The following is a 26394-nucleotide window of genomic DNA, read 5'->3' on the forward strand; positions in this document are numbered from 1 at the left end:
CATTATTTTTACAATTTTCATACAATTTATGAAGTAGACATCCAATTCAGAAGTAGCATTGAAAGTTTGGCAGATTTTAAAATGAATTCAACCTCTAAGAAACACAGAAAGATCACGTATGTGCATAATAGCTCGCTGCCACATCACAGATGCTTAATCTATTATTATTTTCGTTATATTTAAAACATTTTCAGACCTTTTTTTCTAAAAGAATTGAATGGATGCTATCTTTGGAACTCTTGGCATGAAAACAAACTGAGGTTTCTACCATTCTTTCATGATTTTTCATGTTCATCACTATTTCAAAATAAAGGTCTGAACACGCCTTAGGAGTATGAACATATTCTCCTTGCAAATTGATAAATTATGGCTCTTCTGATTGAAAATCAGTCACTAGAGATATGTAAAATGTAAACTAGAGATTGTAAGCTTTCAGATGATATATATTTTGTCAAGATTAGTTTAGGTTTAAATTTTATTGAGTTCAAGGTGCCTAATGCATGAAAAGTATGATAATATACAGGATATTTGATGTAATGTGAAGTGTTGCTGTTAATTTATTGGGTGCATCTGCATCATGATTTGATCGGATTGAAAGCAAAACTTTTATTGGGAAATGGTCTTGAATTTCGGTTTGTTTCTCACTCAAAGCTATTCTCTGGCTTCAGAGGAATCTCTTAAATGCTAAATGTTTCCCTTTGAGTTGCTTAGAAGTAAAATCAAAAGAGAGTGGACTTGGAAGGGTTTTAGTGTGAAGTGGAAATAAAAATAGACCATGATGAAAACGTTGCATTCTGGTTAGAGTGCGTCAGAGACATGTTTGCTGTGCGTCTGGATCTATTTGTGTGTTTTGTGATCCACTGATGTGTGTTTGATCAGTTGTGTAATTGCTGAGCTTCAGCCTCTTTGCTGATATCAGTGAATGTAATCTATAGAAAAGCTCATCCCTGCTCAATACAGACAAAGCTCAGCTGAATTCTTCAAATGCTTTGAGTGTCTTCTTTCAACCTTGTCATTTTAAATCAATGGAAACAATGAAAATGCCATTTAAGCAGGAAAAATGTTGTCCTGCGGGGAGCTCAAACTTCAAGAGTGTGTTTAGGTGGTGATCATGGTGCAGGGGGTTATAGAAACGTAGAGGCTTGTGCATGCTTAGGCCGGTGACACACTGGATGCGTGGCGTAAGCGTCTCAGCTGCGTGGCGTGTCCGTTTTTATTTCGGCTCCCATGTTAACAGGTTAGAGCTTGCACACTGCTTGCGTGACGCGCGTCTCAGGCGGAAAACGCGTGCATGCTAGAAATAGAACCGACGCCTATTTTTCACGCGACACGCAAGCGTGTTGGAAGCGTTTCCATGCCAAATATAATAGGAAAATATGTTTACATGTCATTTTGTACACAAATACATATTAATTAATGACATTTTGATGTTTGAAAGTCTATAGGTTGACATAAATTCAGATATAAATGTAATTTAAAAAACGAAAAAATAAATAATTATCGATTTTCAAATAGGCCTATTGCACCTGTCAAACATAGTCTGTTTTGCCGTCATTACTGTTGACGGTGTCCTTTATCAGTAGGCTTTATATGTAGCCTATGCTTAACATGAAGTATAGCCTTCCACAACTCTCTCCCCATATGTGAACAAGGTTGATCCAAATCACGTGACTTGACACTTTCAAGTAGGCTACACTTCGAGTTTGCAACGATGGACGACGGCAGGTTAATTGAAGAGGTGGAGAAACTCTGTCACCTACTCTGTCCCTCTGTCAAGTACAGCAGCCGCAGCAGCACGCCAGCGCCGCGTGAAGCACGGTTCTGGTGTGTAAAGACAGAGAAAACGCGACAGAAACGCCACGCTCACGCCACGCATCCAGTGTGTCACCGGCCTTACGGACTGCAGTGGCTCAAATGTATTCGCACACTTAAGGAGAGACACGGCATGTTTTTTCTTTCAGGCTTGTGGTGAAAAAAGTCTGAAATACACATTTAGGTCTTTATTTTACTACACTTTTGTCTGTTTGTGTTTGTATATTTCTCATAAATTCAACAAAAGTTGGCGTTATAAATCATCATGATCCGCGATCTCTGTCTGCTCCCTGTCATCACATGCAAGCTCTCTCTCGCCTGTACAATGCTGTCGGATCCAAATATGGTCATTTCCTTTATATCAGCAACCAATCGTGAAAGTAAAAGCGCTGAATGCACAATCTCATTGGCTGATGATAAATCTTTAAAGCCCGTTTTCTCAAAATTACTTTTCTCTCATTCTACAAGTCTGAAATCTCCACTTCAGTTGCACCGATATACACCAAACTTTTCAGTCTTGTACCTAGTTACATTATGAACACATTTACAGAGGTATTTGTAAATATATTATTCCTAGCCTGATTTATATAACATTTTATTCCAAAAAAACATGGCGAAAATCATTTTAAGGCTATTTACAGTATATTCTGATTTAGAGGATAACACAAGTAGATCTCCATAAATCCCCCTGTAATTTTTCCCCCATCTAATATGTGAACACACTGAAAAAAATATTTTGAACCTGGCTTTATCCAATACTCAGATTTATTTATTTTTTAATATATGCAAATTAGCGCATATTTAATTAGACATTGCCTAATTTGCATATTTAAACATTCAATTACAGAAAACTTGTAATACATTTTTTTCTCATCTTAATGTACATAATCAACTGGGAAAGTTTCATGGTGACATCTGCTAGTTAACATTTTTACCCTATTCACCTGTAGTGTGTCGCCTTAAATCACCGCTTCCGTCCCCTGATGAGTTCGGGTTTCTTACCACTGTCGTCTTTAGCTTTGCTGAGTTGGGGTTTCAAAGATATATATTATCTCATATGTATCATTATACAGTATAATGTACTTCTCAAAGTAATAATAACAACGTATAAAAACATTAGATTGATTTATTATTATTAGGAATATCAAAAAACCAAGATGGTTTAACTCATTATACAAGTTCTGTTGTGCAGCACCTTATCGACAAAAAATAAAAATGCAGCTATTTAAATTGTTAAAGTTTTATGCATTTATTTCATTAGACACCAGTTTTTAGATACATTTTTTATTAAATCCCAAAACACATCCAAAAATAATAAAATGTAGAACTGAATCCGGCAAAAAAAATAAAAAGGTTTTCATGTGTAAAAGAAGTAGCTTTCTCTGAGGAGTTTACGTTGCATTTGCAGTCATTCTTGAGGTCTTACAAACACGTGGAATGCATTTCCTTATTGTTGTTAAATATCAATATTGAATTATATCTTATGAGAGCTTTGTAAGCCTTTATAATACTGCACTGACACTATCGGATGAGAACAAAATTTGAACTTAATTTAGATGGCGTAGCAAAGTTAGCGTTGACACTTGTTGAACTGAATTCAATCAACGAGCTGAATAATGCACTTGTCTTCTGTACAGCTGCTTTACAGATCAAATTTAATTTGTTACATAATTGATAACTTTAACACTGGAAGTGTCGATACATTTTCGAAAATTAACAGATTTTCGAAACGATCTGTATTGTTCAAAGCACTATGTAACTTGTCTGAATGTCACTGCATTAAAGTATTAAACCAATTTTGCTCATATTTTTATCATAACTATAATACTTTTTATACTTTTACCTAATTTTTGCTAAATGACCTTTAATTAACTGATGTCTAGGTGATTTCTAGTGGACGTAAGTCAGGTCTGCTGAACTTTACACAGAAAGCAGAGGAACCACAACTGGAGTTCATCATCACATTAACTATTAATGTTCCACTAAACACAAACAAACGCAAAGCGGCACAATAATAGTCTTTTTTGATTCCAGTTCACATTTATACGCCGAAGCGACAAAAACATTCTGTATAAGAAATTTTTAAGGCCAGACAAGTAATTTCTTGAGGTCAATTTGTAAAGAAAGATTACACGCCTGCGCACATATATATTTAAACACGCATACATAATAGACTGAACACTTAATACGCAAGTGCACGCCATCAGTGTTTTCACAGATTCGCGATTTTAAAGTTTACGCAGAGATTTAGAACATCATTTTTTAATGAATGAATCATCATTCATCATAAATTTAGAACCTATTTCAAGGTTTGCGTTCTCGAGCCGCCGAACACTGTTCTCGTGCGGATGAGCGGCTTGATCGCATTAAGGGTTTTCTGTTGGAACGGTGTCGTGTTAGCGGACCCTAAGTTAATAACTAATGATCGTTGCAATGGAAGTGAATCAATCAAACTAACTTTAGCTGGACAATAACTTTATTCTAGAGCTGCTGTAAAGCCAAAACTATCGCTGTTACTTTAAAGGGGTGGTAAAATGCCGTGGGAATGTCGTGTAGTCCCTACCAGCCGTTTGTTGTAGCCATTTTCTTTAAAAGCAAATATCTTCCTTTGCTTTGACCGTTGTAACTTTGCAGATGTTGTTTATGATCAAACAGCAACATTACACACTAACTAAAGTTAGAAAAGTGAAATCATACTCAACCACCCCTTTAATCTCCTATGATCTCTGTTTGAAACAATCTACATTGTTAAAAGCGCTGTATAAATAAAGGTGACTTGACTTTTAATTTTTAAGAGTATCTTTATAGTTTATATTACTTTGATATTAGTGCTTTAAATCTGTGCTTTAAAAGTGTCCATACCAAGAAAATAAATAGTCGATTGGGACCAACTGAACTGGTTATGTTATTTGTGCAAGATGTCCACCATAGTGTTCTGTGTAATTGGATGAATTCCTGTCATGTATCTTGTTTTCCTCTCTAAGGTCTGACGCATCTGATTGGTTCGGCTCTTCTGAGGGCCTACATGCACGGCTTCTTCATGGACATCAGGCTCTACCACAAGGTGCAGATTTGTGTCAGGGCATTTGTGCATGTTCTCTAAAACTCATCTTTTAAATGGTTAAATGATGACACATGTTTGATTGCTGTGCTTTTCTGCAGGTAAAGACCATGGCGAACCCGTTCGCCTATGAAGAGTACCGTAAGGACCGAATCCGACAGAAGATCGATGAGTCGAGAGCTCAGAGAGTCCAGCTCAAGGTAACGCTGTCTGCATGTTTGACTGTATGCTTATCTCTGCTTTGAGTCAATATGGCAGAAGGATTGGTGGAAAGAAAGCTCGTTACAAAAAAGTTAACGCTTTATTTTAGTGTCCTTGTTACAGTGTGATTATATATTTAAGTACTGAGTAATATTAATTACATGTACTTACTACAGAGTGAGGGTATGATTAGTGTTTGTTTGAGGGATCGTTGCATTTAAATATGCTGTTATTACTATGGTAAGTACATGTAATATATGTAACAAGGACACTGTAAAATAGTGTAATCCAGAATAACATTTTCAGAAATGTTTTAGTTAGCTGTGGTTAAGAATTTCATATTTTTTTTTGCAAAATCCGACCCCATTTCCTTCATTTTCCTGTATTTAAATTTTTTATTTATTTTTATTTATCTGAATTCCATTTGAATGCTTAAAATAATTGTAGTAATCATAAAGCTTGCCTAATTAATTAAACATGAAACTTAAAGCTACACTGTGTAACTTTTTTAGTTTATTCTTAGCTAAAAACACTTAGTTCTTTCAAAAATATATGTGCTCATTAATGTATATTTACTTCGTTCAAGTAATAAAGTATTCTCGTGAGTGTATAATATGCCATTTTCCTGTATATATATAAATAAAAAAAATTATGATAATTCTGAATTCCATTTGAATGCTTAAAATCATTTTAGTAATCAAAAAGCTTACCAAATTAATTGAAAACATGAAACTTAAACAATTTAACAATTTATCAAAACTGGAAGAAAAAAAATCCATTTTTAGGACCCTATACAATACATTTAATTTTTAAAATACCGGTTTAATGGTTTAATTACATTTGAATAATTACACATTTTACAATTTAAGATTTCACTAAAATTTTTACAATAATAGAGCCATATAAAATGTTTTGTATTTTCAGAAAATCTGTTGTTGTCTTTTTCTACATTTATGATTTAATACCAATTTATTAGCAAAACCGGTTGTGATCAAATTTAGGCAGCATTAACAAAAGTACTGATTTGTTTTATAATCAAACGAAAATTTAACTTTTCCATCAAAATTTGTGTGATTATTCTTTTAACAAGCTTGAGGATATGTTTTTTTTTAATGTTTTTTTTTATTCAACTTTGAAAGTTTACAATGACATTTAACATCAAACATAAGACAAACAGAGATTGTGGGAAACGTATAACAGATCTTACCTAATACAGAGTAAAGCATTACATTCTACAAATGATTTTTTTCAACAAAAGAGATGTTTTGCATTTCTAGTGATTTAATTCAATGAGTCATGGACTATTTTAAGATCTTTACAAAAAAAAATTGAAGGAGGGTGTTATAGACATTACTTTAGCTTTATGTATATAAAACTTCCCAAGAAGAATTATTAACTTTAATGTGTTCTAAAATTATATCTGAGCCAGTATTACAGTCTAGCTTGAGGATATGTAGTTGACGAAACTGCCGCTCATTCACAGAGATGTGCAGATTTCATATTTCAATATCAATATTCTTTTTGCATTTTTATACATACGGACACTCGTCCATATCACGATTTGATTGTGTGCAGCCTTACTTTTTATTTATTCATCCAAAATTATCCAAATTCTTATGACTGGATTCCTGAAAGGATAGAGCCCTATGTTGAGTGAATGTAATGTTTCTAATTCCTCAGAGTCTGTTATCGTCAATGCTTTGACTGTTATTCTCTCTCTCCTATCTCTGAACAGAAGCTGCCCAAGGTCAATAAGGAACTGGCCTTGAAACTCATGGAGGAAAGTGAGCTTCCAAGCAAGAAGAGGAAGAAAAAGGCCAATGTGGGCAATGTTTCTTTCACACTGATTTACTTTGAAATATTTTAGTCATCTTTTAAATCTTTTTGTCTCTTTTTTCAAAATTTTGCTTTTGTCTTTCCAAGGCCGTAGACAATCTCCTGATGGACGACCGTTTCAAGGTGATGTTCGAGAACCCGGAGTACCAGGTGGATGAGCGGAGCGAGGAGTTTCGTCTGCTGAACCCCATCGTGTCAAAATTGGGAGAGAAGCGGAGGAAGAAACTCAGCCAGCTTGTCCAGCGAGAGGAGCAGGTACACAACATCGTCACTTCAATCCGGCACTTTTTACAGCTCTGTTCCACAACCTAATGACTATTTTAATGTGTCCCAAAGTCCGTTTGAAAAGATAGGCGTCATAATGCTGCCTAATAAGATATAAGATCATTTTGGCCAAATTCTTGGGCAGTATCGCATGTATCCAGCTTAGAGAAGATAATTACAGTGGGGAAAAAATACATGAATAATATTTAAATAAAAGTTCACAATTATAAATTAGTGCGGTCAATTGATTTTTTTAAAAAATTAACTAATTAATCGCACATTTTTCTGTAATTAATCCCGATTAACTGCACCTAACGTTAAAGTGTTAAATATATTATTGTAATAATTTCACATTGAATCTCTAAATTAATGTAGAAACAACATAAAGACAGTATATTTAAAATTTTAAATGCCATCTTTTTGTATCAATGGTCACCGATGCTGCTATGTCTCTATGAATATTTTTTTCTCAATTTTAGCCATTCAGCATTGCAGTATATTTGAAAGCTATCGATTTTTTTTTTTTTAAATGTAGGCTTTACAAAATACAATACTTTTAATTCGTGAACTTAAAATAATCTGCACATAAACCCATTATAATAAATGTCACATTTTCCTGCCCTTCAATATATCAGGGCTCAGTTTTTTCTGTTTTCACACACACATCTTTTCATGCTTAAATGGGTAAGGCTTAAAGTAGTTTAGTTTAAACAGACAGCAACGTGTGCTGTTCAGGTCTCGCCTGCGCTCGTGCACTATGAACACCCGGGTGATGACGGGTAAACGACTGCTCATATAGAGCATATGACACTCACTAACAGAGTTTACAAAGAGTGACTGTTTTGTACACATTTTTTTTATTGTAACATATTGGGAAGCCAGAATGCGTATCCATCGACAGAAACATACATTAGCGGAACGGTCTGTCTGTTTTATGCGTTATTTTCAACAAACCTATATTGTAGATACATTGACCAGCAGCCATATCACCCTGTAGCCCAAGACTGGTTGCCCACTGAAGCTAAGCAGGGCTGAGTCTGGTCAGTACCTGGATGGGAGACTCCTGGGAAAGCCAGGTTGCTGCTGGAAGAGGTGTTAGTGAGGCCAGCAGGGGGCGCTCACCCTGTGGTCTGTGTGGGTCCTAACGCCCCAGTGTAGTGACGGGGACACTATACTGATAAAGAGCACCGTCCTTCGGATTAAACCGAGGTCTGTGGTCGAGGACGAGGACGTTAAACTGACTCTCTGTGGTCATTAAAAATCCCAGGATGTCCTTCGAAAAAGAGTTGGGGTGTAATCCCGGCATCCTGGCCAAACAATGCCCAGTGGCCTCTGTCCATCATGACCTCCCCATCCCCATACACTGATTGGCTTCATCACTGTCTTCTCTCCACCAGTAAGCTGGTGTGTGGTGGGCATTCTGGTGCAATATGGCTGCCGTCGCATCATCCAGGTGATGCTGCACATTGGTGGTGGTTGAGGAGATTCCCCCCCCCCCCCCCCCCCCCCCGCTTCAATGTAAAGCGCTTTGAGGTCTCAGAAAAAGCGCTATATAAATGTAACAAATTATTATTATCATCAGATTTGAGATGAACAGCGGTGCAAGTGCGTGCCGAAAGCGTGGCTGGAGAACAGTGCGGTTTGGATTTTTTTTACTGAGAACCGTTACACGCCTAGTCTTTCACAAGAAGCAAACTCACACTGACTGATAGAGCTGGTTATCTGCAAATGACTCACGATAAGTTACGTAAAATGATTATTTAGTATGTAGTAATTAGGGCTGCGCGATCGCAATGAAACCGCACGTGATTTGGCAAAGGCTGCTATTATTTTATGCGCAGCTTGACGGTGCAGCAGCTGATCGGTAGTAAATGCTCCTCCATCTGAACACTAGGGGGCGTCTCACACACACACACACACACACACACCAATTATACCCCGCCACAGAAGTAGTACGATAACACACATCATCCCAGGAAATCGCTGTTGCTGAATAAACAGACGATTGAAACGCTTTGATTAAACACGACTAATAAACACACGACTGCCCTATTGTGTAAGAAGCACATCATCTCACAGAAGGAGGAGCTCAGCTGTCTTTATGAAGTGAGTTTGGAGTAAAAACATGTTATTAAATGTTGTCTTGTTGGACACGAGGTTCATAAATGCTTCTTGTGTTTGGAAAGATGTTTGACGCGTGTTGCTTTTTCAAATGCATGTTATAAGTGACTCAAACTCACAGTGCTTTCAGAGTGAGCAGCGTTTACAGCCGATCATCACTGACAAGCTGCGCATTAAAAAAACAAACGCAGCCTTTGCAATTTCATAATCGCAATAAGCCAAATCGTTTAAGTGCGATTCCATGTACATTGCGATTAATCGTGCAGCCCTAGTAGCAATGTAGAGCAGCACGATTATTTCCCATTTAATATAATGCAATTAATTGTCAATGATGATAAATATAACTACGATTAAGTGTACTACCGTCATGCACTACGGTTTCTCTTTTGCTCCGCAAGGTTGCATTTATTTAATCCAAAATACATTAAAAAACACAATATGGCGTAAAATATTATTAGAATTTAAAGTAATGGTTTTCTATGTGAATATATTGTTATTATATGTGCTGTATTATTACATTTTAAAATAACCGTTTTCTAAAATACATTTTAAAATGTAATTTATTCCTGTGATCGAAGCTGAATTTTCAGCATCATTACTCCAGTCTTCAGTCATGATCCTTCAGAAATCAATGCTGATTTATAATAATTTCTGCTGAATATTTTAGTGGAAACTAAATTTTATGATTCTTTTTTTTTTCAAACGAACAGCTTTTATTTGACATTTGTTGGTAACAATGTAAAAGTCTTTAGTGTCACTTCTTATTTAATTCAATGCATTCTTGCAGAGTAAATGTATTAATTTATTTTCTTTATAAATTGTAATGACTGCAAACCTTTGAACGGTAGTGTATTGTTGCGGGCCATATTGTTTATGTAGGATATCCATGCAAAAGAAGATGAGCGCTGAGCGGCAGCACACTGAAGCTCTGGCTGTATTGTTGTGAATGATCAGATTGATTGAATGGTTCAGCGCGAGCTCTCTGACTGTCACTGCATCCTCACAAACTCTCTCGTTGTGATGAGGGAAGCTGTCAGCGCTGCACAATAAACCTCTGATTTAGACCTGCATTGATTATAATGCTGCTCCACGACAGTCAGTGGGTGAGCTGGCGCTGAACAAAACACTGGCGTTTCTTATTTATCTAGTAAAACATGCATATTTGTATCAGACTGCTTAAACTTTCCTCACTGTGACTGTTTCGTAGACACACAAAGGCTTATGACCTCTGATTTATCATTGCATTTATGCACTTAAAGGGATAGTTCACCCAAAAATTAAGATTCTGTCATCATTTACTCACCCTCATGTTGATCCAAACCTGTGTGAGTTTCTGTCTTCTGCTGAACACAAAAGAAAATATCTTGAAGAATGTCGGTAACCAAACAGTTGAAGGTAGCCGTTCTTCCATAGTAGGAAAAAAAAAAATACTATGGAAGTTGATGTTTGGTTACTGACATTTATTACATTAGGCCGTCAACCAAATTTTTTTTCATTATTTTGTTAAATTTCAATTAACATAACATAATTTTTTATTTATTAGTTAGTCATAATAACCCTGAAAAACACAACAGGGTTACGCCCCAACTTAGCGTTAAAGCTAAAAATGTAAAAGGAAACAAAATACTAAATAAAAATTATAAAAAATATGAATAAAAACTACAGTAGTATCTCAGTGATACTAAAAATAACACTGGTGTTGACGAAAGTGCAGGTCACAAGGAACAGAGCTAATCATGATTTGTGGGAGATAATAATATAACAAGTAGAGCATCATTTCTCTGAATCTCGTGGTCTCGCTTGCAGGACGGCGAGGAGGAGGAGGTGGAAGGCCGTGGCTCAGAGGAAGAGGAGAGCTCTGATGATGACGATAAGAGTTGGGTGGAGGAGGTGAGGGTTCAGCGGCGTCTCTTACGGGCCGAGGAGCGAGAGCGCAGCTTCATCCAGAGGAAAGAGAAGAGGCAACAGGACCGAGACACCAACTTACAGAGTTCAGATCAGAACCAGAGCCAGCCTCGATTCTACCAGATCAAAGCAGGAGAGGAGTTTCGCAGCTTCAGAGACGTTTCCCACAAGCAGAAGATGCAGAAGTAAGTTACCTCTTCTCATAGATGCGTTTTAAAACCATTTATAGCACCACATTTTAGAAAATGAAGTCCACCTTGAGCTTATAGAAGCTTTTTTCACATGTTTATCTTTCTTTAGTGCGTTTAATGTTGTTGTTTGAGCATGAAAAATCTCTGCATAGTTTCAAAGCACAAAGTCCCTCCAGCGGGAGTTTCTGAACTCCTGAAACGCCTCCATTGCAGTCTTGAGTTTCTTCCAGGAACAAACACGTCACAATATTCCTCATTTAAATAATTAATACGCAGAATAAAGGGGCGGGCCTGGTTGAGTTAGTTAGTAGTGTGTTAGTCACACTTGAAGCACATAACCAATCACACAACACACTCATCCAGCCGACCAATCAGAGCACACTGTGCTATTCAGAAGGAGGAGCTTCATAGAGACAGGAACTAAACAGAGTTACTAACAGACCGGGAAGAGAGGAGCTGCTACAATATAGGAAAATATGTTTTTTTAATATTCAAGCATTAAAACCTGCTATAGTAGACCACTTACACAAAAACAAGACTTTAAAAAAGGACATAATAGGTCGTCTTTAAAGATGGATTGCTTAAAGGGAAGGGACTAGTGTTGTCAAAAATATCGGTTTGATGCATATCGATTGTGAATATTTGAAACTCTTTTAAAGGTGAAACTCGAAAAATTTGAATATTACATGAAATAAATTTTTTTTAAATGCAGAAATGTCGGCCCTCGATATTTTTCGAGTTTCACCTGTATTTATTGGGGGTATAACAATATGCTAATGTCCCAATTTGGTTCGATTCACAATTCTTCTAAAAAAGCCAAAATAGAGTTAAAGTGGTGCTTTTTTTATTATTACTTCTAAGACAGGATAAATGTGTACATCTAAACAACTATACTAGCACTCCTGTGCTACCCTCGCTTGACACTCAGTGGGTGGTGTATTGACAGGTAACACATGTTGACTCAGGGCCACATATAAAGCAGCGTGCCAAATATAGAGAGCATGTCCTTCTGAACCTCCTAATGGCTTTTAAAAGTGCTAGACAATTGTCTGATGCTCCCAGACTTGGTTTTACATGATTAACCATTTGCACCTAACCTAGCACGGTTTTGACATATTAAAGTCAACATGAGATCAGAATTATATCTATTTGCATTATACATATTCATAGTTTTATTGTGAATGATTCTGAAATGTACATTATTATAAAGAAAAAGACTAGATGACGTCACCTAGGCCGCTTAAGCTCATGCTAACGTTAATACTTTCACACTTTCTTCAGTTATTGAAAAAATGCTGATTTAATTACATTGAACACATATGTAAATCATTAAGACCTTTGATTCAAACTATATTTGGATATTGTACCAAAATAAACAAATTATGGCTGTCACAATTCTTTGATTAAATTTGAGTACTCGATTTAAAACCATCTTCAATTGCAATTAACCCGTGTCGAGGAACCGGCAAAACACCGGAAGTGGCTCAGGACACTTCCTGAATGTAGTCTAACAAAACTTAAGTGTGAACACAGCAGACAACAGAAGCATTTATAACTAATAAACACCAGTAAATACTTAAAGCGCATGAAACTGTCAAGTAGTGTTACAATAACACTCACACATAAACACACACTCGCACTTATGTCTTTGCTTAGGTCCATTTTATTACCACAAAAAATATCCGATTACTCTTTTAATCCTCAAAATATTGATTACTCGATTACCAACATAACCGTTAGTGACAGCCCTACATTAAATATAAGAAATAAGATCAAATTGGTGCAGAATCAACTTGTGTTGCTGCGCTGCGGTGAGTTTTTGTGCCGTTGTGTCTCGTTACTAGAGACGCTCTTTGTTTGTTGGTGATTTTTATGTCTTTTGCTGTCGCTGTTAGCTGAAAGTTGAACACTGTTTGCCGTCACACAGGACATCTCTGGAGGAGCGACTGCAGAGGGAGGAGAGATCAGGGATGCTAAACGTCAGCGACGCAGCAGTTGGAAGCAAACAGCTCACTTTCACGCTCAAGAAGGTAAGCATGATGATGGCTATCCCAGCTGCCACCTGTGCAGACTAATGCTTTATAACACTTGTTTGAGCTCTACTGATGTGTCATCCAGATCAGCTGAGTTGCAGAGCACTGAATGTGTGTTGATACGGGGGAATTTTCTTTAATGATCAGTTGTGATGTTGTAATCCTAGACATTTCTGAACGAGTAAAAACTGATTTATTCAAACAATTACATAAGCCATTACTTACAGGTTTGCGGAAAACCTTTTAATTTAACCCGGACCTAGTCATATGCATACCTGCCAACATGTACGCATTTTTCGTACTCGGCACGCATTTTGACCCATAAGTACGCTTGTACGATTGGCTGCTCTCTGGGTACGCATTTTGTTGCTTCTCGCATTTCGCCGATTTCAGTTTCTATGCAATCTATGATGCTGATTCTGCCGCTGAGCCACAGTGTTTAAGTGGAGTGAAAAGCTTTCGGCCAATCAGAGCGCTGCATGTTAACCCCGCCGCCCACCTACCCCTCTTGTTTACATGCTTCGCGATCAGCGCTCAATTCAGTGCCTCAAGCAAGCCAAACTAGCCGGATAAGATACCTAGCCAATAACGCACCTAAAAGCTGTCGCAAAGAACCGGCAAAAGTAATGATTATTACAAATAATGTCAAATATAGAAAGGAGACATTTTAATTGTTTATTAATAAACAAGTGTTTCCAGTATCAGTGTCGTGTCGGCTGAAAAGATGAAGTTGAAGATGCTGTCTCGCGATCTTTGCAGTAGTGAAGGCGCCAGAGAGAAATGCACATTTTATACGGATTACATAAGCAGAGAGCAGTCTGTTTTCTTTCGTTTTGAATTGTTCTGTTTAAAAGTAGCAGCTAGACAGGTATGCGAGTCAAGCAGACGCTGAGTTTCGGTTGCTTTATGAGGCGAGCTCTAACGTTAGTTGACGCCGGCGCCTCCGTGTCGTGATTATCTCTTGTTTTCTTGTTTACTTCTTATTTATTCAATCCAGACAATTGCTTGATGAAACATGGATTAAAAGTAAGATAAAATGTATACAAAACTAAATTCACTTTAAAGAAAGGCTTTGTGCTTTCTGTTTGTGCAGTTAGTGCCGCTTTCAGAGCGGTCATGTCCGTAACGGAGAACTGTCACGCCCCTAACATTGTTTTTTCCTCATAAATGCGAACACGAAAAAATGAATATTTTGTTTTGTGGAGAACCAACCCTTCTTCCTCCAGTGGGTTAGTATTACTTTTGGTTTGCGCAGTGTAATTCAGAAGGCTAAGTGTAACCTGGTCTGACTCTCATCTTTAACATTACTACTTAGGCCTATGTATTAGCTCACTCCGCCTCCTATTGGTTAGACTAACAAAAATATGGGCACAAAATATTGGACAGGATATAAGACATTTGTTTCAATACATGTACTGCCATTCATCCACTCCATTCCTCTACACAGTAATACTATTTTTTTGTAATCTAGTAGGTACTAGTGATGAGCCAAACAATGTATTTTAATGTAAATTGCATGTATCCTTTGAATGAATTTTGCTTGTGTGCGTGTGTGTGTGTGGTGTATCATAATTTGTTCTGTTTTTATTCTATCAAATAAAAAAGATAACTTGGACTTATAGTGTTCATAATAACTAATTTTGATATTGATAACTGCTGGTTTTGCACATTTATTTAATGTTTTGATTTATTTATTTACAAAGAATGTCCTCAGTTTACTTTTATTTCTGACAAGATTTTCAGGTGAAAGAAGTTTCCATGGGCTATGCCTCCTGTACAAATGGGTGGGGGGAGGGGCTAGTACTCATAAAATGTCTTCAAGGTTGGCAGGTCTGCATATGTTTGTTTCTAGCTCTTCCTCCCTCTTTGGTTAAATGAAGATGACGGTGTGGTAAAATTGGGTCAGACACATTCCCAGCTCAGATTTCGTCTGACTCACACCAGAGACTGAAGAATGGCTTCAGTATGCCCTGAAAATCTCACCGTTGTTCTCTGTCCTTTGACCGCCCGCACGCCCATTTAATTCCCATTCTCCTCCTGTCGGTTGTACATAGGGGTGGGCGATATGGCAAAAATATGATATCACGATTTTTTTCAGGAAAATCACGATTCACGATTTTATCACGATTCCTTTTCATGTTGGTTTTACTATTTTGCAAGTGACTGAGCATCACAGCCAAACTAATGTCCCTATTTTAAAAACAAAGCCTTAGGTAACAAAATGTAAAATAAAAAAGAATGGCAGATATTTAGGCCAAAGTGGCGAAGATAAAAAATCTTTGTCATTTTCTTTGTTATTAAAAATTAAGAACAAAGATACACATACACAACTTAATATACAAATTAAATAAACAGTGCTTTATTTTTTCAGCTGGTGAATTTAACAGCATTGAAGAAAGTAATTAAATGAACAAATATGAAAATAAAACACAACATCGACTTCACTGTATACATTTTACATTGATTCTTATTAAAGCTACTATTAAAGTTCTCAGTCAAGAGTGAGTGAGATGCTCTTTGTATTTTGTTGTTTTATTAAGGGATAGTTCTCCCAAAAATTGTAATTCTCTCAAGCCGTTTTAAACCCGAATAAGTCCCTCTTCTGTTGAAAATAAAAGTTATTTGGAGGAATGTGGGTAACCAAACAGTTGATGTACCCCAGTGACTTAATAATAGTTTTTTCCTACTATGGTAGTCAACGGGGACCAGCAACCGCCCGGTTAGCCACACTCCTCAAAATATATTCTTTTGTGTTCAGCACAAGAAAGAAATTAATACAGGTTTGGAACAACATTAGAGAGTGAGTAAATAATTACAGAATTTTTATTTTTGGGTAACTGTCCCTTTAAGGACAAGCGGCAGTATGTTTACTATTAGGGCTACTGTCTCTTTAAGATCTGCTGCGCGCAACAAGTCTAATATACACGCATTTGACAAGCAGATTTTTTCTTAATTTTTTCTATTGTTCTTTCACTTTAGACATAACCAACTTTGTTTATGTAAACCTTGTGTGTATTTGACAGTATTAGCGCAATAAGACTCGAAAGATAACTTCAGTAATCAGATGCTGTTAGACAGGCTTTTATGGTGCGTTCACACCGGACGCGAATAGCGCGTCAGGCGCGAGTGATTTCAATGTTAAGTCAATGCAAAGACGCGTTACGCGCGTAACGCGTCTTTGCATTGACTTAACATTGAAATCACTCGCGCCTGACGCGCTATTCGCGTCCGGTGTGTAGCAGCAGTTAGTGCATGCGCGCGTCGGCTGTTTGCGCTCAGAGAAGCGCTCGTTAGAACAGCGCATCAGCAGCGAATGACATGTTTAACCAGCAAGGCTTTAAAGCACATGCAAATAATTAATTTTTATGAACTACAGTGTCCCGTTCCTCTGCATTTCATGTGGATATACGTCGCGCTGTACAGTATGTTGAGACGGAGGCGCCAGAGCTGCAAACTGATAAAATGCACGATCCTACGATATTTCTTAAAAAGCAGATCGTGGAGACATTTTAATCGTCCACGATCAAAAATCGTAATATCGCACACCCCTAGTTGTACACATCACCCAGTCAAGTCACTCTGCTGCTTTTGTTTGATGTTCATGGTCATATTTTAGTAATCGGATCGTCTGAGGTCATCTGATCCTTACAAAATCTAAACATACATGAATGTTCTTTGCATTAAAGGAATGAATTAGGGATGCACGATATATCGGTCATCATATCGGTATCGGCCGATATATGTTCAGGTTTAATGTATTTATCTGCTTTTTCAAATTTTCTTATTTGGACGATATATTAAAGCCGATAAATAATGGATTATTTCCTTCAGATGCGCACTGTTTGAATAGCTTGAAATATGATTGAAAATCGCTTCAAAAAAGGAAAATACAGTAAAGTGCAGCATGTGCAGCGCAAGTCTTGTCATACAGGCTTCATAAAATTATAATGACAACATTAAAATTGTGTGCTTGGGACGTGGATTTTAATGATGAGACTTTTGTTTTTGTGACCCTCAAAAATTATATAAAAATGTGGATTTAGATTTATCGGCCAATATCGGTTATCGGCCTTCAAATATAAAGAATTAACGATATCGGCCAAAATTTTCATATCGGTGCTTCCCTAGAATTAATAAATAAATTATTTTTCAACTGTTCACTGACATGCTTATAGATTTTCCAATGGAACACCAAACAAAAGTATCTTCACACTGATCTTTTCCATAGACCGACAACAAACTGTCAAGCGCCAATTAAAATGACTCATGCACTATAATCCAGCTCTACTAAAGTCATGTTTAAACTTTCTGTAATTGTTCAGTGATTATCTTCACCTGCTGTTGCTCTCATATTAATATGACACAGTTATCGTTCAAAGTTTGAGGTCAGAAAGATTTTTTTAAAGAGATTAATACTTTTATTCAGCAAGGATGCATTAAATGTGACAATAAAAACATGTTAGAAATAATTTATTTTAAACTTTCTATTCTTCTGAGAATCTTGAGAAAAATATATCATGGTTTCTGTAAAAACTGTTCTACATTGATAATAATCAGAAAATTTTCTTGAGCATCAAATCATCATATTAGAGTGATTTCTGAAGGATCATGTGACACTGAAGACTGGAGTAATGATGCTGAAAATTCAGCTTTGATCACAGGAATAAATTACATTTTAAAATGTATTTTAGAAAACGGTTATTTTAAAATGTAATAATACAGCACAATACCTGTTTTACTGTGTTTTTGATCAAATAAATATAAATACAGCCTTGGTGAGCAGAAGAGACTTCTCAGAAACCTTACAAAAAAATCTTACAAAATTTAGCATGATGGTCTATAAAACATAATTTGTTCTTGACCGTCTCAACCAAACGACAGTAAGGGAGAGTTAAAACACTAGACTGATAGTAGATTTGTTTTGGACCTCTATGACAAGTTTAAGCAGTAGTTGTTTTCCAATCCATTTAAATTAGGTTTACCGCTTTAAACTTGAACTAAATACTAAACACTAAATACAACTTACAAAACTAGAAAAGACTCTGAATATACTGATGGACCACAGCACTTATTTAAAGACTGTATTTTACTATAAATGCCATGCTGGGACATTTCTTTGAACTGTTTCTTTCCATGAACTGTCTGAACAAACCAATGAATGACTAAAGAAAGCTGATGAATCACTAAAATGAATCAAGTTTCCCAGTGCCTCTTAGGAGAGAAAGCACAAAAAAATGCATCTGATTATAGCCAGAGTGAGTTTTGTCACGCTAATCTGATCTTTTTTTGAAAAGGTCTCATGTTAGTGGAAAAGAGACTATTTTTAAAACACTGAGGTATTGTGCTACTGAACAGTGGAGATACGTCTATTGTGTCGCTGCTTTTAGTTCATCACATCCCAACACTGCTAAGATTAATCAGAGTAGTAGTTTTGTTACCAATTATAAAAAAAAATCCCTTTTGATGAGTTGTGGACCATTTTGGGTTCGCCACTAACTCCATCTTATACTTGCACAGACGGAGAAGCAGCGATTTCAACAGAAGGCTGAACGTAACCATCATGATGAGAGGAGGAAGATCAGACGGGCGGCTGGACACTTACACTCTGACAGGGGAGGAAGAGGAAGAGGCGGTTCGAGAGGAAGAGGAAGAGGCGGCGGGAGAGGAAGAGGAAGGAGACCCTTTTAAACTCAGGACTGATCGTGGTCACTAGGCATTGACACAGGACTTTTAATACTGCCTTAAAATGTGTCTGATCAGACATCTGCTGGAATCACTTTTGTCTTCAAGTGACCTTTCCAGTACAGGTGCCGTCACTGATTCACATTAAGAGACTGTATATCCGTGTGTGTGTGTGAATCTGATCTCTTTTTTTTCACAATGTCTCTCATTACAGGAAACAGAACCTTGTGTTTTGTGAAGAACCATAAAACATTTTTATCAACATCTGTTCTGTTTTGTTCTGTTCTCTTACATTTACACACACAAATTAATTCCCATTCAGCATCAATTCACTGTTACTGCTGATAATTTTTTTAATGCGTTTGAATCTTTATACTAGTTTACAACTAAGTCATGGTTTTACTCTACAAAACTAGTTAACTTGCATCAATTTGTCCTCCTATAACTTCAATTGTGAATTCATCGGGTTCTGGATCTGTTCCTACAGAGTTATAAACAACTGTCATTACAACAGTCCTTGAGAAGCCTGTGTGTGATGTTTCTGACTTGTCTAACTATAGGCCTATTTCAAACCTCCCATTTCTGGCTAAGGTCCTGGAGCGTGATGTGGTTACTCACTTAAATAATCACTTAGCACTTAACAGTCTCCTTGAACCTTTTCGATCTGGTTTCAGAAAAAGGACATAGTACTGAGACCGCTCTAGTGAGGGTCGTAAATGATCTCCTTATTGCAGCTGACTGGTGTATGTGGTATCTTGGTTTTGCTAGACCTCAGTGCTGCTTTTGACACCTTATGCCGTTCTGTTTTGTTGGATAGGCTCTCTGGGACCGTTTTAAATCTTATTTTATCTTGTGCCTAGTTTGTAAGCCTGGGAAATCACAAATCTGATACCGTACCTGTTCGACAGGGAGTTCCTCAGGGTTCAGTGTTGGGCCCAACTTTATTTAGTATATACATGCTTCCACTTGGGTAGATTATCAGGAAGCATGGCCTTGGATATCACTGCTATGAGGATGATACTCAAATCTACATCACTACTAGCCCTAATGTCCACCATACGTTAACTATTTTAAGTGTCTAGAAGAGATCAGAACCTGAATCCAGAATAACTTCCTGAAATTGAACGACTCAAACTAAGCTGATGCTTCTTGGTACGAAGGCGGCTACTCGTAAGGCTAATCATATTAACTTGGTTGTTGACTCTAATATGGTGCTTCCCACTTCACAGGTGTGCAATCTTGGTGTTCTTTTTGATCCTCAACTAACATTTGATGCACATATAAAACGCATCTCAGAAATCGCCTTTTGTCATCTTAGGAACATTGCATGTCTTTGACCTTTTCTCACTTTTGAGATGCAAAAAGGCTCATACATGCCTTCATTACATCCAGGTTAGATTACTGTAATGCCTTGATCTCTGGCCTTCCAGTAAATCTTTAAGCAGGCTTTAATACAGTGTATTTACAATTCTGTTGCTCGTGTTAACTCTCGTGTATCTCTCCTCTGGAACACAATTACAGCTGTGCTTTCACAGTGGCACTGGCTTCCCATTAATGCTAGAATAGATTTCAAAAGGCTAATTTTAACGGATAAAGCATTACATGGAACAGCACCAGTGTATCATTGTTATCTTATTAGTCCATACACTCCTTCACGTTTTCTCCGTTCCGCTAACACTCTTTTACTTCATCAGCCTTCATGTAAACTTAAGACCATGGGGGAAAGAGCTTTTTCATTTACAGCCCCCAAGTTATGGAATGCGCTTCCCCTTCAATATCAGAAATGCGTCTACTTTGGAACAAGTTAAGATGCATTTATTTAAGGTTGTTTTTAATTTATTGTTTTGTTCTTTACTTGTTGTGTTAGTTTTTATTTCACTGTAGTGCTTTAGGTTAAAGAAAAGCGCATTAAAAATAAAATGCATTACTATTATTAACCAACACACAGAGAGGCAGACCAAAACAATAAGTTACTTGCGTAACCCCGGTTCTCTGATAGCATACGTTTCTGTCTCTCACTATGGGAATCTTGCTATCGGAACCCCTTCCACGAATTCTTCAGAAGCCCTATTACATTACGCCAGCCCCAATTGGCTGACCGACATGACGTAGTGTCTTGGAGAGGCTACCCCACCCTTCAGTGTAAGACGAGCCACACAACATCATCATGACATTCAAAACAAGCTCACCTCTTCCTCGCTTCACACAGCAAGGCGGGTGATCTGGTGAGACACCTCACTTAAAGGAGAACTCCGGTCAATTTTAACATTGAGCTCAATTTTTAGTAAATTTGGAGTGCTGTCAATACAGAGAACAACGACAAAAATCGGTGTTGCCTACACCGTGTTATCCTCTTTTTAAAATGTGCACCCTATTGACTTGAATGGGGTCTAATTTTAAACCTGCTTTTATTTCTCTTATCATCCTTGATGTGTCATTACAAGTGCCCAGCCATGTTGAGTGATTCCTTCAGAGTGAACACGAGTGAATCTGACTGCAGTAGATGTGAAAGATATTAAGAAAAATGATGTTATATCAGCCAGCGCACATACCTGTATTTATTTAGTTCCTGTTTTCGGTCGAAGTCCAAAGTAGTCGATTGTCGAGTTCACGCGCGTGATCATAAATAACTAAACCTATGATCAAAATTAGACCCCATTCAAGTCAATAGGGTGCAATTTTTAAAAAGAGGATAACACGGTGTAGGCAACACCGATTTTTGTCGTTGTTCTCTGTATTGACAGCCCTCAAAATTTACTAAAAATTGAGCTCAATGTTAAAATTGACCGGAGTTCTCCTTTAATGCTATCAGAGAGCCGGGGTTGCGCAAGTAACCTATTGTTCTCTTTCAAGCATATGTTTCGGTGTCTCACTAAGGGATATCCTAACTTTTGTATTGCCAGATAGCATGCCTCGAAGTCTCCTGCCAACCACAAGCACCGCTTCCAGGGCTGGACGAGTCATGACTCAAACTACTACGCTCAATACTGCATGTGCTTAAAGTGTAACTAAACCCTAAAACAACTTTTTTTAGTTAATGATCTGTAAGACAGATTAATGCTGTTCATTGATTCAAGTAATTTTTTTGACATTTGGGTATAAAGTGTTTTAATTCTACAATATATGGTGTAAAAACGTGTAACCCCTCCGTGGGGTTCCATGGGGGGTATTCGGAGAAAGGCCTTCCTTCTCCATCCCCTCCACATCGAGAACCTCTCTGCACGGACATCTTGCTGGTAAACAGCTTGTCCTTTCAGGCAACCACGAGCTCATCCAGGAGGTCTGGAAAAACAGGAAGGAGCTGTCGAGCTGAGAAGCCTCTTACCCTCATAGCGAGACTTTGCAGTCTCTGCTACCACGGTCAGCCACTGGATATTTAGCTTCTCTGCAGCGCGTTTGCACACATCTTGCAGATCAATACTGAGAAGCGGGGAGGATTTTGCCCAGCCCGCCTCTTCTGTGGATCCCGTCACAGCGAGGAGTTGTGCCAGGTACGCAGAGGGGAGGAATGGGGAGTCCTCGAAGTCTTCCTCTTCTTCATCGAGAAGAAAGTCCGATTGCCTCTATTCCTCGAAATCAAGCATGTCCTCTTCCTCGTCCGTGCTGAGCAGACTGGGCAGAGGTACGCACACATAGCTCTACAGGAATGGAGACCTGTGGAGTAGCAGGTAGCGCGGGGCTAGGTGTCATGAGAGGATCCTGGCCCGAATCGAAGGAGCCAGGCGAAAAACGGCGTGGTGGCCACTGGCCAGTAGTTCGTTGAAAACTTTGTAGGCTTCTGGTGTGAAGTGAGACGAACTTTCAGGAATTCTGTGGAATTCGCGGAAGGGGGCGTTTCCCATAGTGAGACACTGAACGTGCTGTTTCACATGCTTCTACTGTGTAGTGTGTACTAAATATGTGCACTTTATCATGGGATTTGGTCTTTTATACTCGTTGACTCTAGTCAATCGTTTCTGGCATTCTATTATATTCGGGTTGCAACTAATGGTTGTTATGACATTAATCTGTTTATTATTTAGTCAATTAATCTGACATGAATACAATTTAGCGAAATTTATTTAGTCAGAATGATTGCAAAACGTTTATTTGATGCGCACATGCTCGTTCAATGAAGTCTGTTAAACTTTTGCTGTCAGGACGAACCTTTGTGCAAGGAAATATTTTCTGACATTTACAGGATATAACCGTAAAATGTAAGTTATAAGAAAACACATATTCATCTCCTGAGCGGCTGAAAGGGCAAGCCTATGCCTACAAGTTGGTTTAACATGCTTAATATGAAGTATTCTGTTTAGGTCCACTTGGTTTGTGCACTTTTACCACAACAACTCGCTCTGTGTCCTCCAATATTTTTCAGATGTGTTTTGTCCTTAGAAGGGAAGGGAAGTTCTTCATGCATTTTTTTAAATGCTGACGTGGCCTCATATTCCTCCACTTTTCTTCTTTAAAAATAATTTGTAACAAAATTGGGATGTGCAAGGGGTCATGCACAATATAAGCCCAAAAAATATGCATACTTTGAAAATCCATCAGAAATGGTGTGTCCACCTGTTATATTTTTGCAAACGTACTATGATTTTGGAGACTCAGTTCTAATATTTCTCACTATTTAAGATACAAATCAGGACACAGACATTCATGACACAGAGCTTCACAAACTTACAAACATATAACTGTCCAAACGGATATACGCTCCATCCTCTTAACTAACCTCACTTTTAAAAAACTAGCACTCTCAGTAAAAACGTACTCGGTTACCTAATGTAACCTCGGTTCTCTCTAGAAGAGGGAACGAGTACTGTGTAATGAAATTACGCACCGGGTAAAGTCATCTTTGCTTGAGATATGAGGCCAAAAATGTATCCTTTAAATTTGTATATATTGTCAACGCAGTGCAGCAGTAGGCAGACCGAGAGCGGGCTGTCTTGAGCGCTCATTGGCTGCCTCGCGGCAACTGCAGCAGCCTACCACTGAGCCGGGCGTGACGTCACGCCCACTGTGGGCACCGCCGGTCTATACTGAACTCATCGACCCTTATAGCGCAGCTCAACCAGGGCAGTCATAAGAGACTTTAGACTGAAAGAAGTCTAGCCTGCAGGGTGGGAACTTCCAGGTTATAGAACCTAACAAATGTAGAGGGGGAGGCCCAGCCTGCCGCCGTACAAATATCATGAATAGAAATCCCACTGGACCAAGCCCACGAAGAGGCCATGACTCTGGTGGAATGAGCCCTGACCCCTAGAGGGCATTGCAGGTCTTTAGACGCATAAGCCGCAGCAATCGTGTCCACTATCCATCTGGATAGGTTGTGTTTCGAGGCGGCGAGACCCTTGGTGCGCCCACCTAAACGAAACAAAAAGCTGCTCCGATCGCCTGAAGGCGGCAGAGCGCATGATGTAAATTCTCAGCGCTCTGACAGGGCAAAGGAGGTTCGCGTCGACCTCGCTGCCTGATGTCGGCAAAGCTGAGAGTGAAATTATCTGCGCTCTGAAGGGGGTGCCGATCGCTTTGGAGACATAACCATGTCTCGGTTTAAGGATGACTTTAGAGTCATTAGGTCCGAACTCGAGACACGCGGCGTTAACTGATAACGCGTGCAAGTCACCCACACGTTTAACACGCTAGGGCGATCAGAAACGCAGTTTTGAGCGTGAGGTACCTCAGATCCACAGAGTGTAACGGTTCAAATGGATGTGCTTTCAGGGCCTCTAGGACCAAGGAAAGATCCCAAATAGGAACCGATGGGGGCCGCGGGGGGATTCATCCTCCTGGCTCCTCTAAGGAAGCGGATGATGAGCTCGTTCCTTCCTATCGCCTGGCCGCGCGTTGACTCGGCGAACGCTGCGATGGCCGGGACAACTTTGAGCATGGAAGGGAACCTGCCCATGTCCAATAGCTCTTGAAGGAAGCAAAGCACCCACGAAACCCCACAAGTTTGTGGTTATAAGCCTTTGTCAGTGCACCATTTAGTAAACACAGACCATTTAGACGCATAAAGCCGCCTGGTAGAGGGGGCTCAAGACTGCGTGATCGTGTTCACGACCCCTTCTGGCAGAGCAACGGGTATCCGTTGATTATCCATGCATGCAGAGACAGCACTCTGGATGAGGATGCCAAATCAACCCGCCGGCTTGAGAAAGGAGATCCTTCCTCACCGGGATCGGCCATGGGGCTGAGTCTGACAGCCGCACCAACTCAAAGAACCATGTCTGGTTCTCCCATTGGGGGCTATGAGGAGCACCAAATGACGCGTTTCCCTGATTCTCCTGATTACCTGTGGTAACATTGAGACCAGAGGGAACTCGTATAACGGGCATCTGGGCCATGTCTGTGCCAGAGCGTCCTCGTTCTTCGAAAAGAACCTTGGGCAGTGGGCGTTGTCTTTCGCCGATAATAGGTCGACTTTCGCCCTGCCGAAACGGCGCCACAATAATTGGACTGACTGTGGGTGCAGGGACCATTCCCCCGGGGGTACGTTGTCCCTGGACAGTTTGTCCGGGCTATCGTTCAGGCGTCCTGGCACATGCGAGCGCAATGAGTGCTTAGCCCAAACGAGCAGGCGTTCCGCCAGTGCAGACATGTTGTCCGTGCTAACCAGTATGTGGTGGCCCCGCAGAAATGGGAGGAAGTATTTCAAGGTGTTCTCGACCGCTATCATCTCCAGACAGTTTATATGGAGGCGCTTCTCCGGGTCTGACCAGAGGCCAAAGACCGGTCTGCCCTCGAAAAGACCGCCCCAATCTAGGTTGGAGGCGTCCGTTGAGATAACTTTTTGTTATCGCCAAAAAGTTCGAGTTCTATTCCCAGAAAAGAGGTTGACTGACGGGGCAGCAGTGAGCTCTTGGCCCAATTGACCGTGAGACCCAAGCTTTCCAGATGACTGAGTAGCACAGTTCTGTGAGACATGAATTCCGCCTCTGATTGTGCTAAAATCAGCCAATCGTCCAAATAGTTCAAAATTCGCATACCCTGGTGTCTCAGGGGAGCGAGAGCTGCGTCCATGCACTTCGTAAATGTACGGGGTGCTAATGACAGGCCGAACGGTAGGACAGTGTACTGATATACCTGACCGTCGAAGGCGAATTTCAAGAATGGCCTATGACGGGGTATGATCTGGATCTGAAAGTATGCGTCTTTCAGATCGAGAGAAATAAACCAGTCCCTCGGGCGAATTTGCGCGAGCATTTGTCTGGTCGTGAGCATTTTGAACGGTCTCCTCATGAGAGCTTTGTTCAAACGTCTTAGATCTAGTAAGGGTCTGAGAGCCCCGTCCTTCTTGGGTACG

General features: G+C 39.1%; 1 protein-coding gene across 2 annotated transcripts in view; it reads left to right on the top strand.

Annotated features, from left to right (window-relative positions):
• nol10 (nucleolar protein 10) overlaps nt 1-19368 on the top strand; it is a 40471-nt gene extending 21103 nt beyond the window's left edge. Inside the window, exons 15-21 of one of the 2 annotated variants that reach the window (XM_079632252.1) lie at nt 4797-4876; nt 4975-5073; nt 6810-6896; nt 6998-7165; nt 11102-11385; nt 13319-13421; nt 18942-19368. In XM_079632252.1, coding sequence (XP_079488378.1) covers nt 4797-4876; nt 4975-5073; nt 6810-6896; nt 6998-7165; nt 11102-11385; nt 13319-13421; nt 18942-19112 — 992 coding nt within the window. In that variant the 3' untranslated portion in view covers nt 19113-19368. The remainder of the gene's footprint in view (nt 1-4796; nt 4877-4974; nt 5074-6809; nt 6897-6997; nt 7166-11101; nt 11386-13318; nt 13422-18941) is intronic. The other variant, XM_079632253.1, reaches the window with a different exon arrangement.
• The last annotated feature ends 7026 nt before the right edge of the window (nt 19369-26394 follow it).

This window comes from Phoxinus phoxinus (genome assembly GCF_949152265.1).
Source record: "Phoxinus phoxinus genome assembly, chromosome: 13".
Taxonomy (NCBI): Eukaryota; Metazoa; Chordata; class Actinopteri; order Cypriniformes; family Leuciscidae; genus Phoxinus; species Phoxinus phoxinus.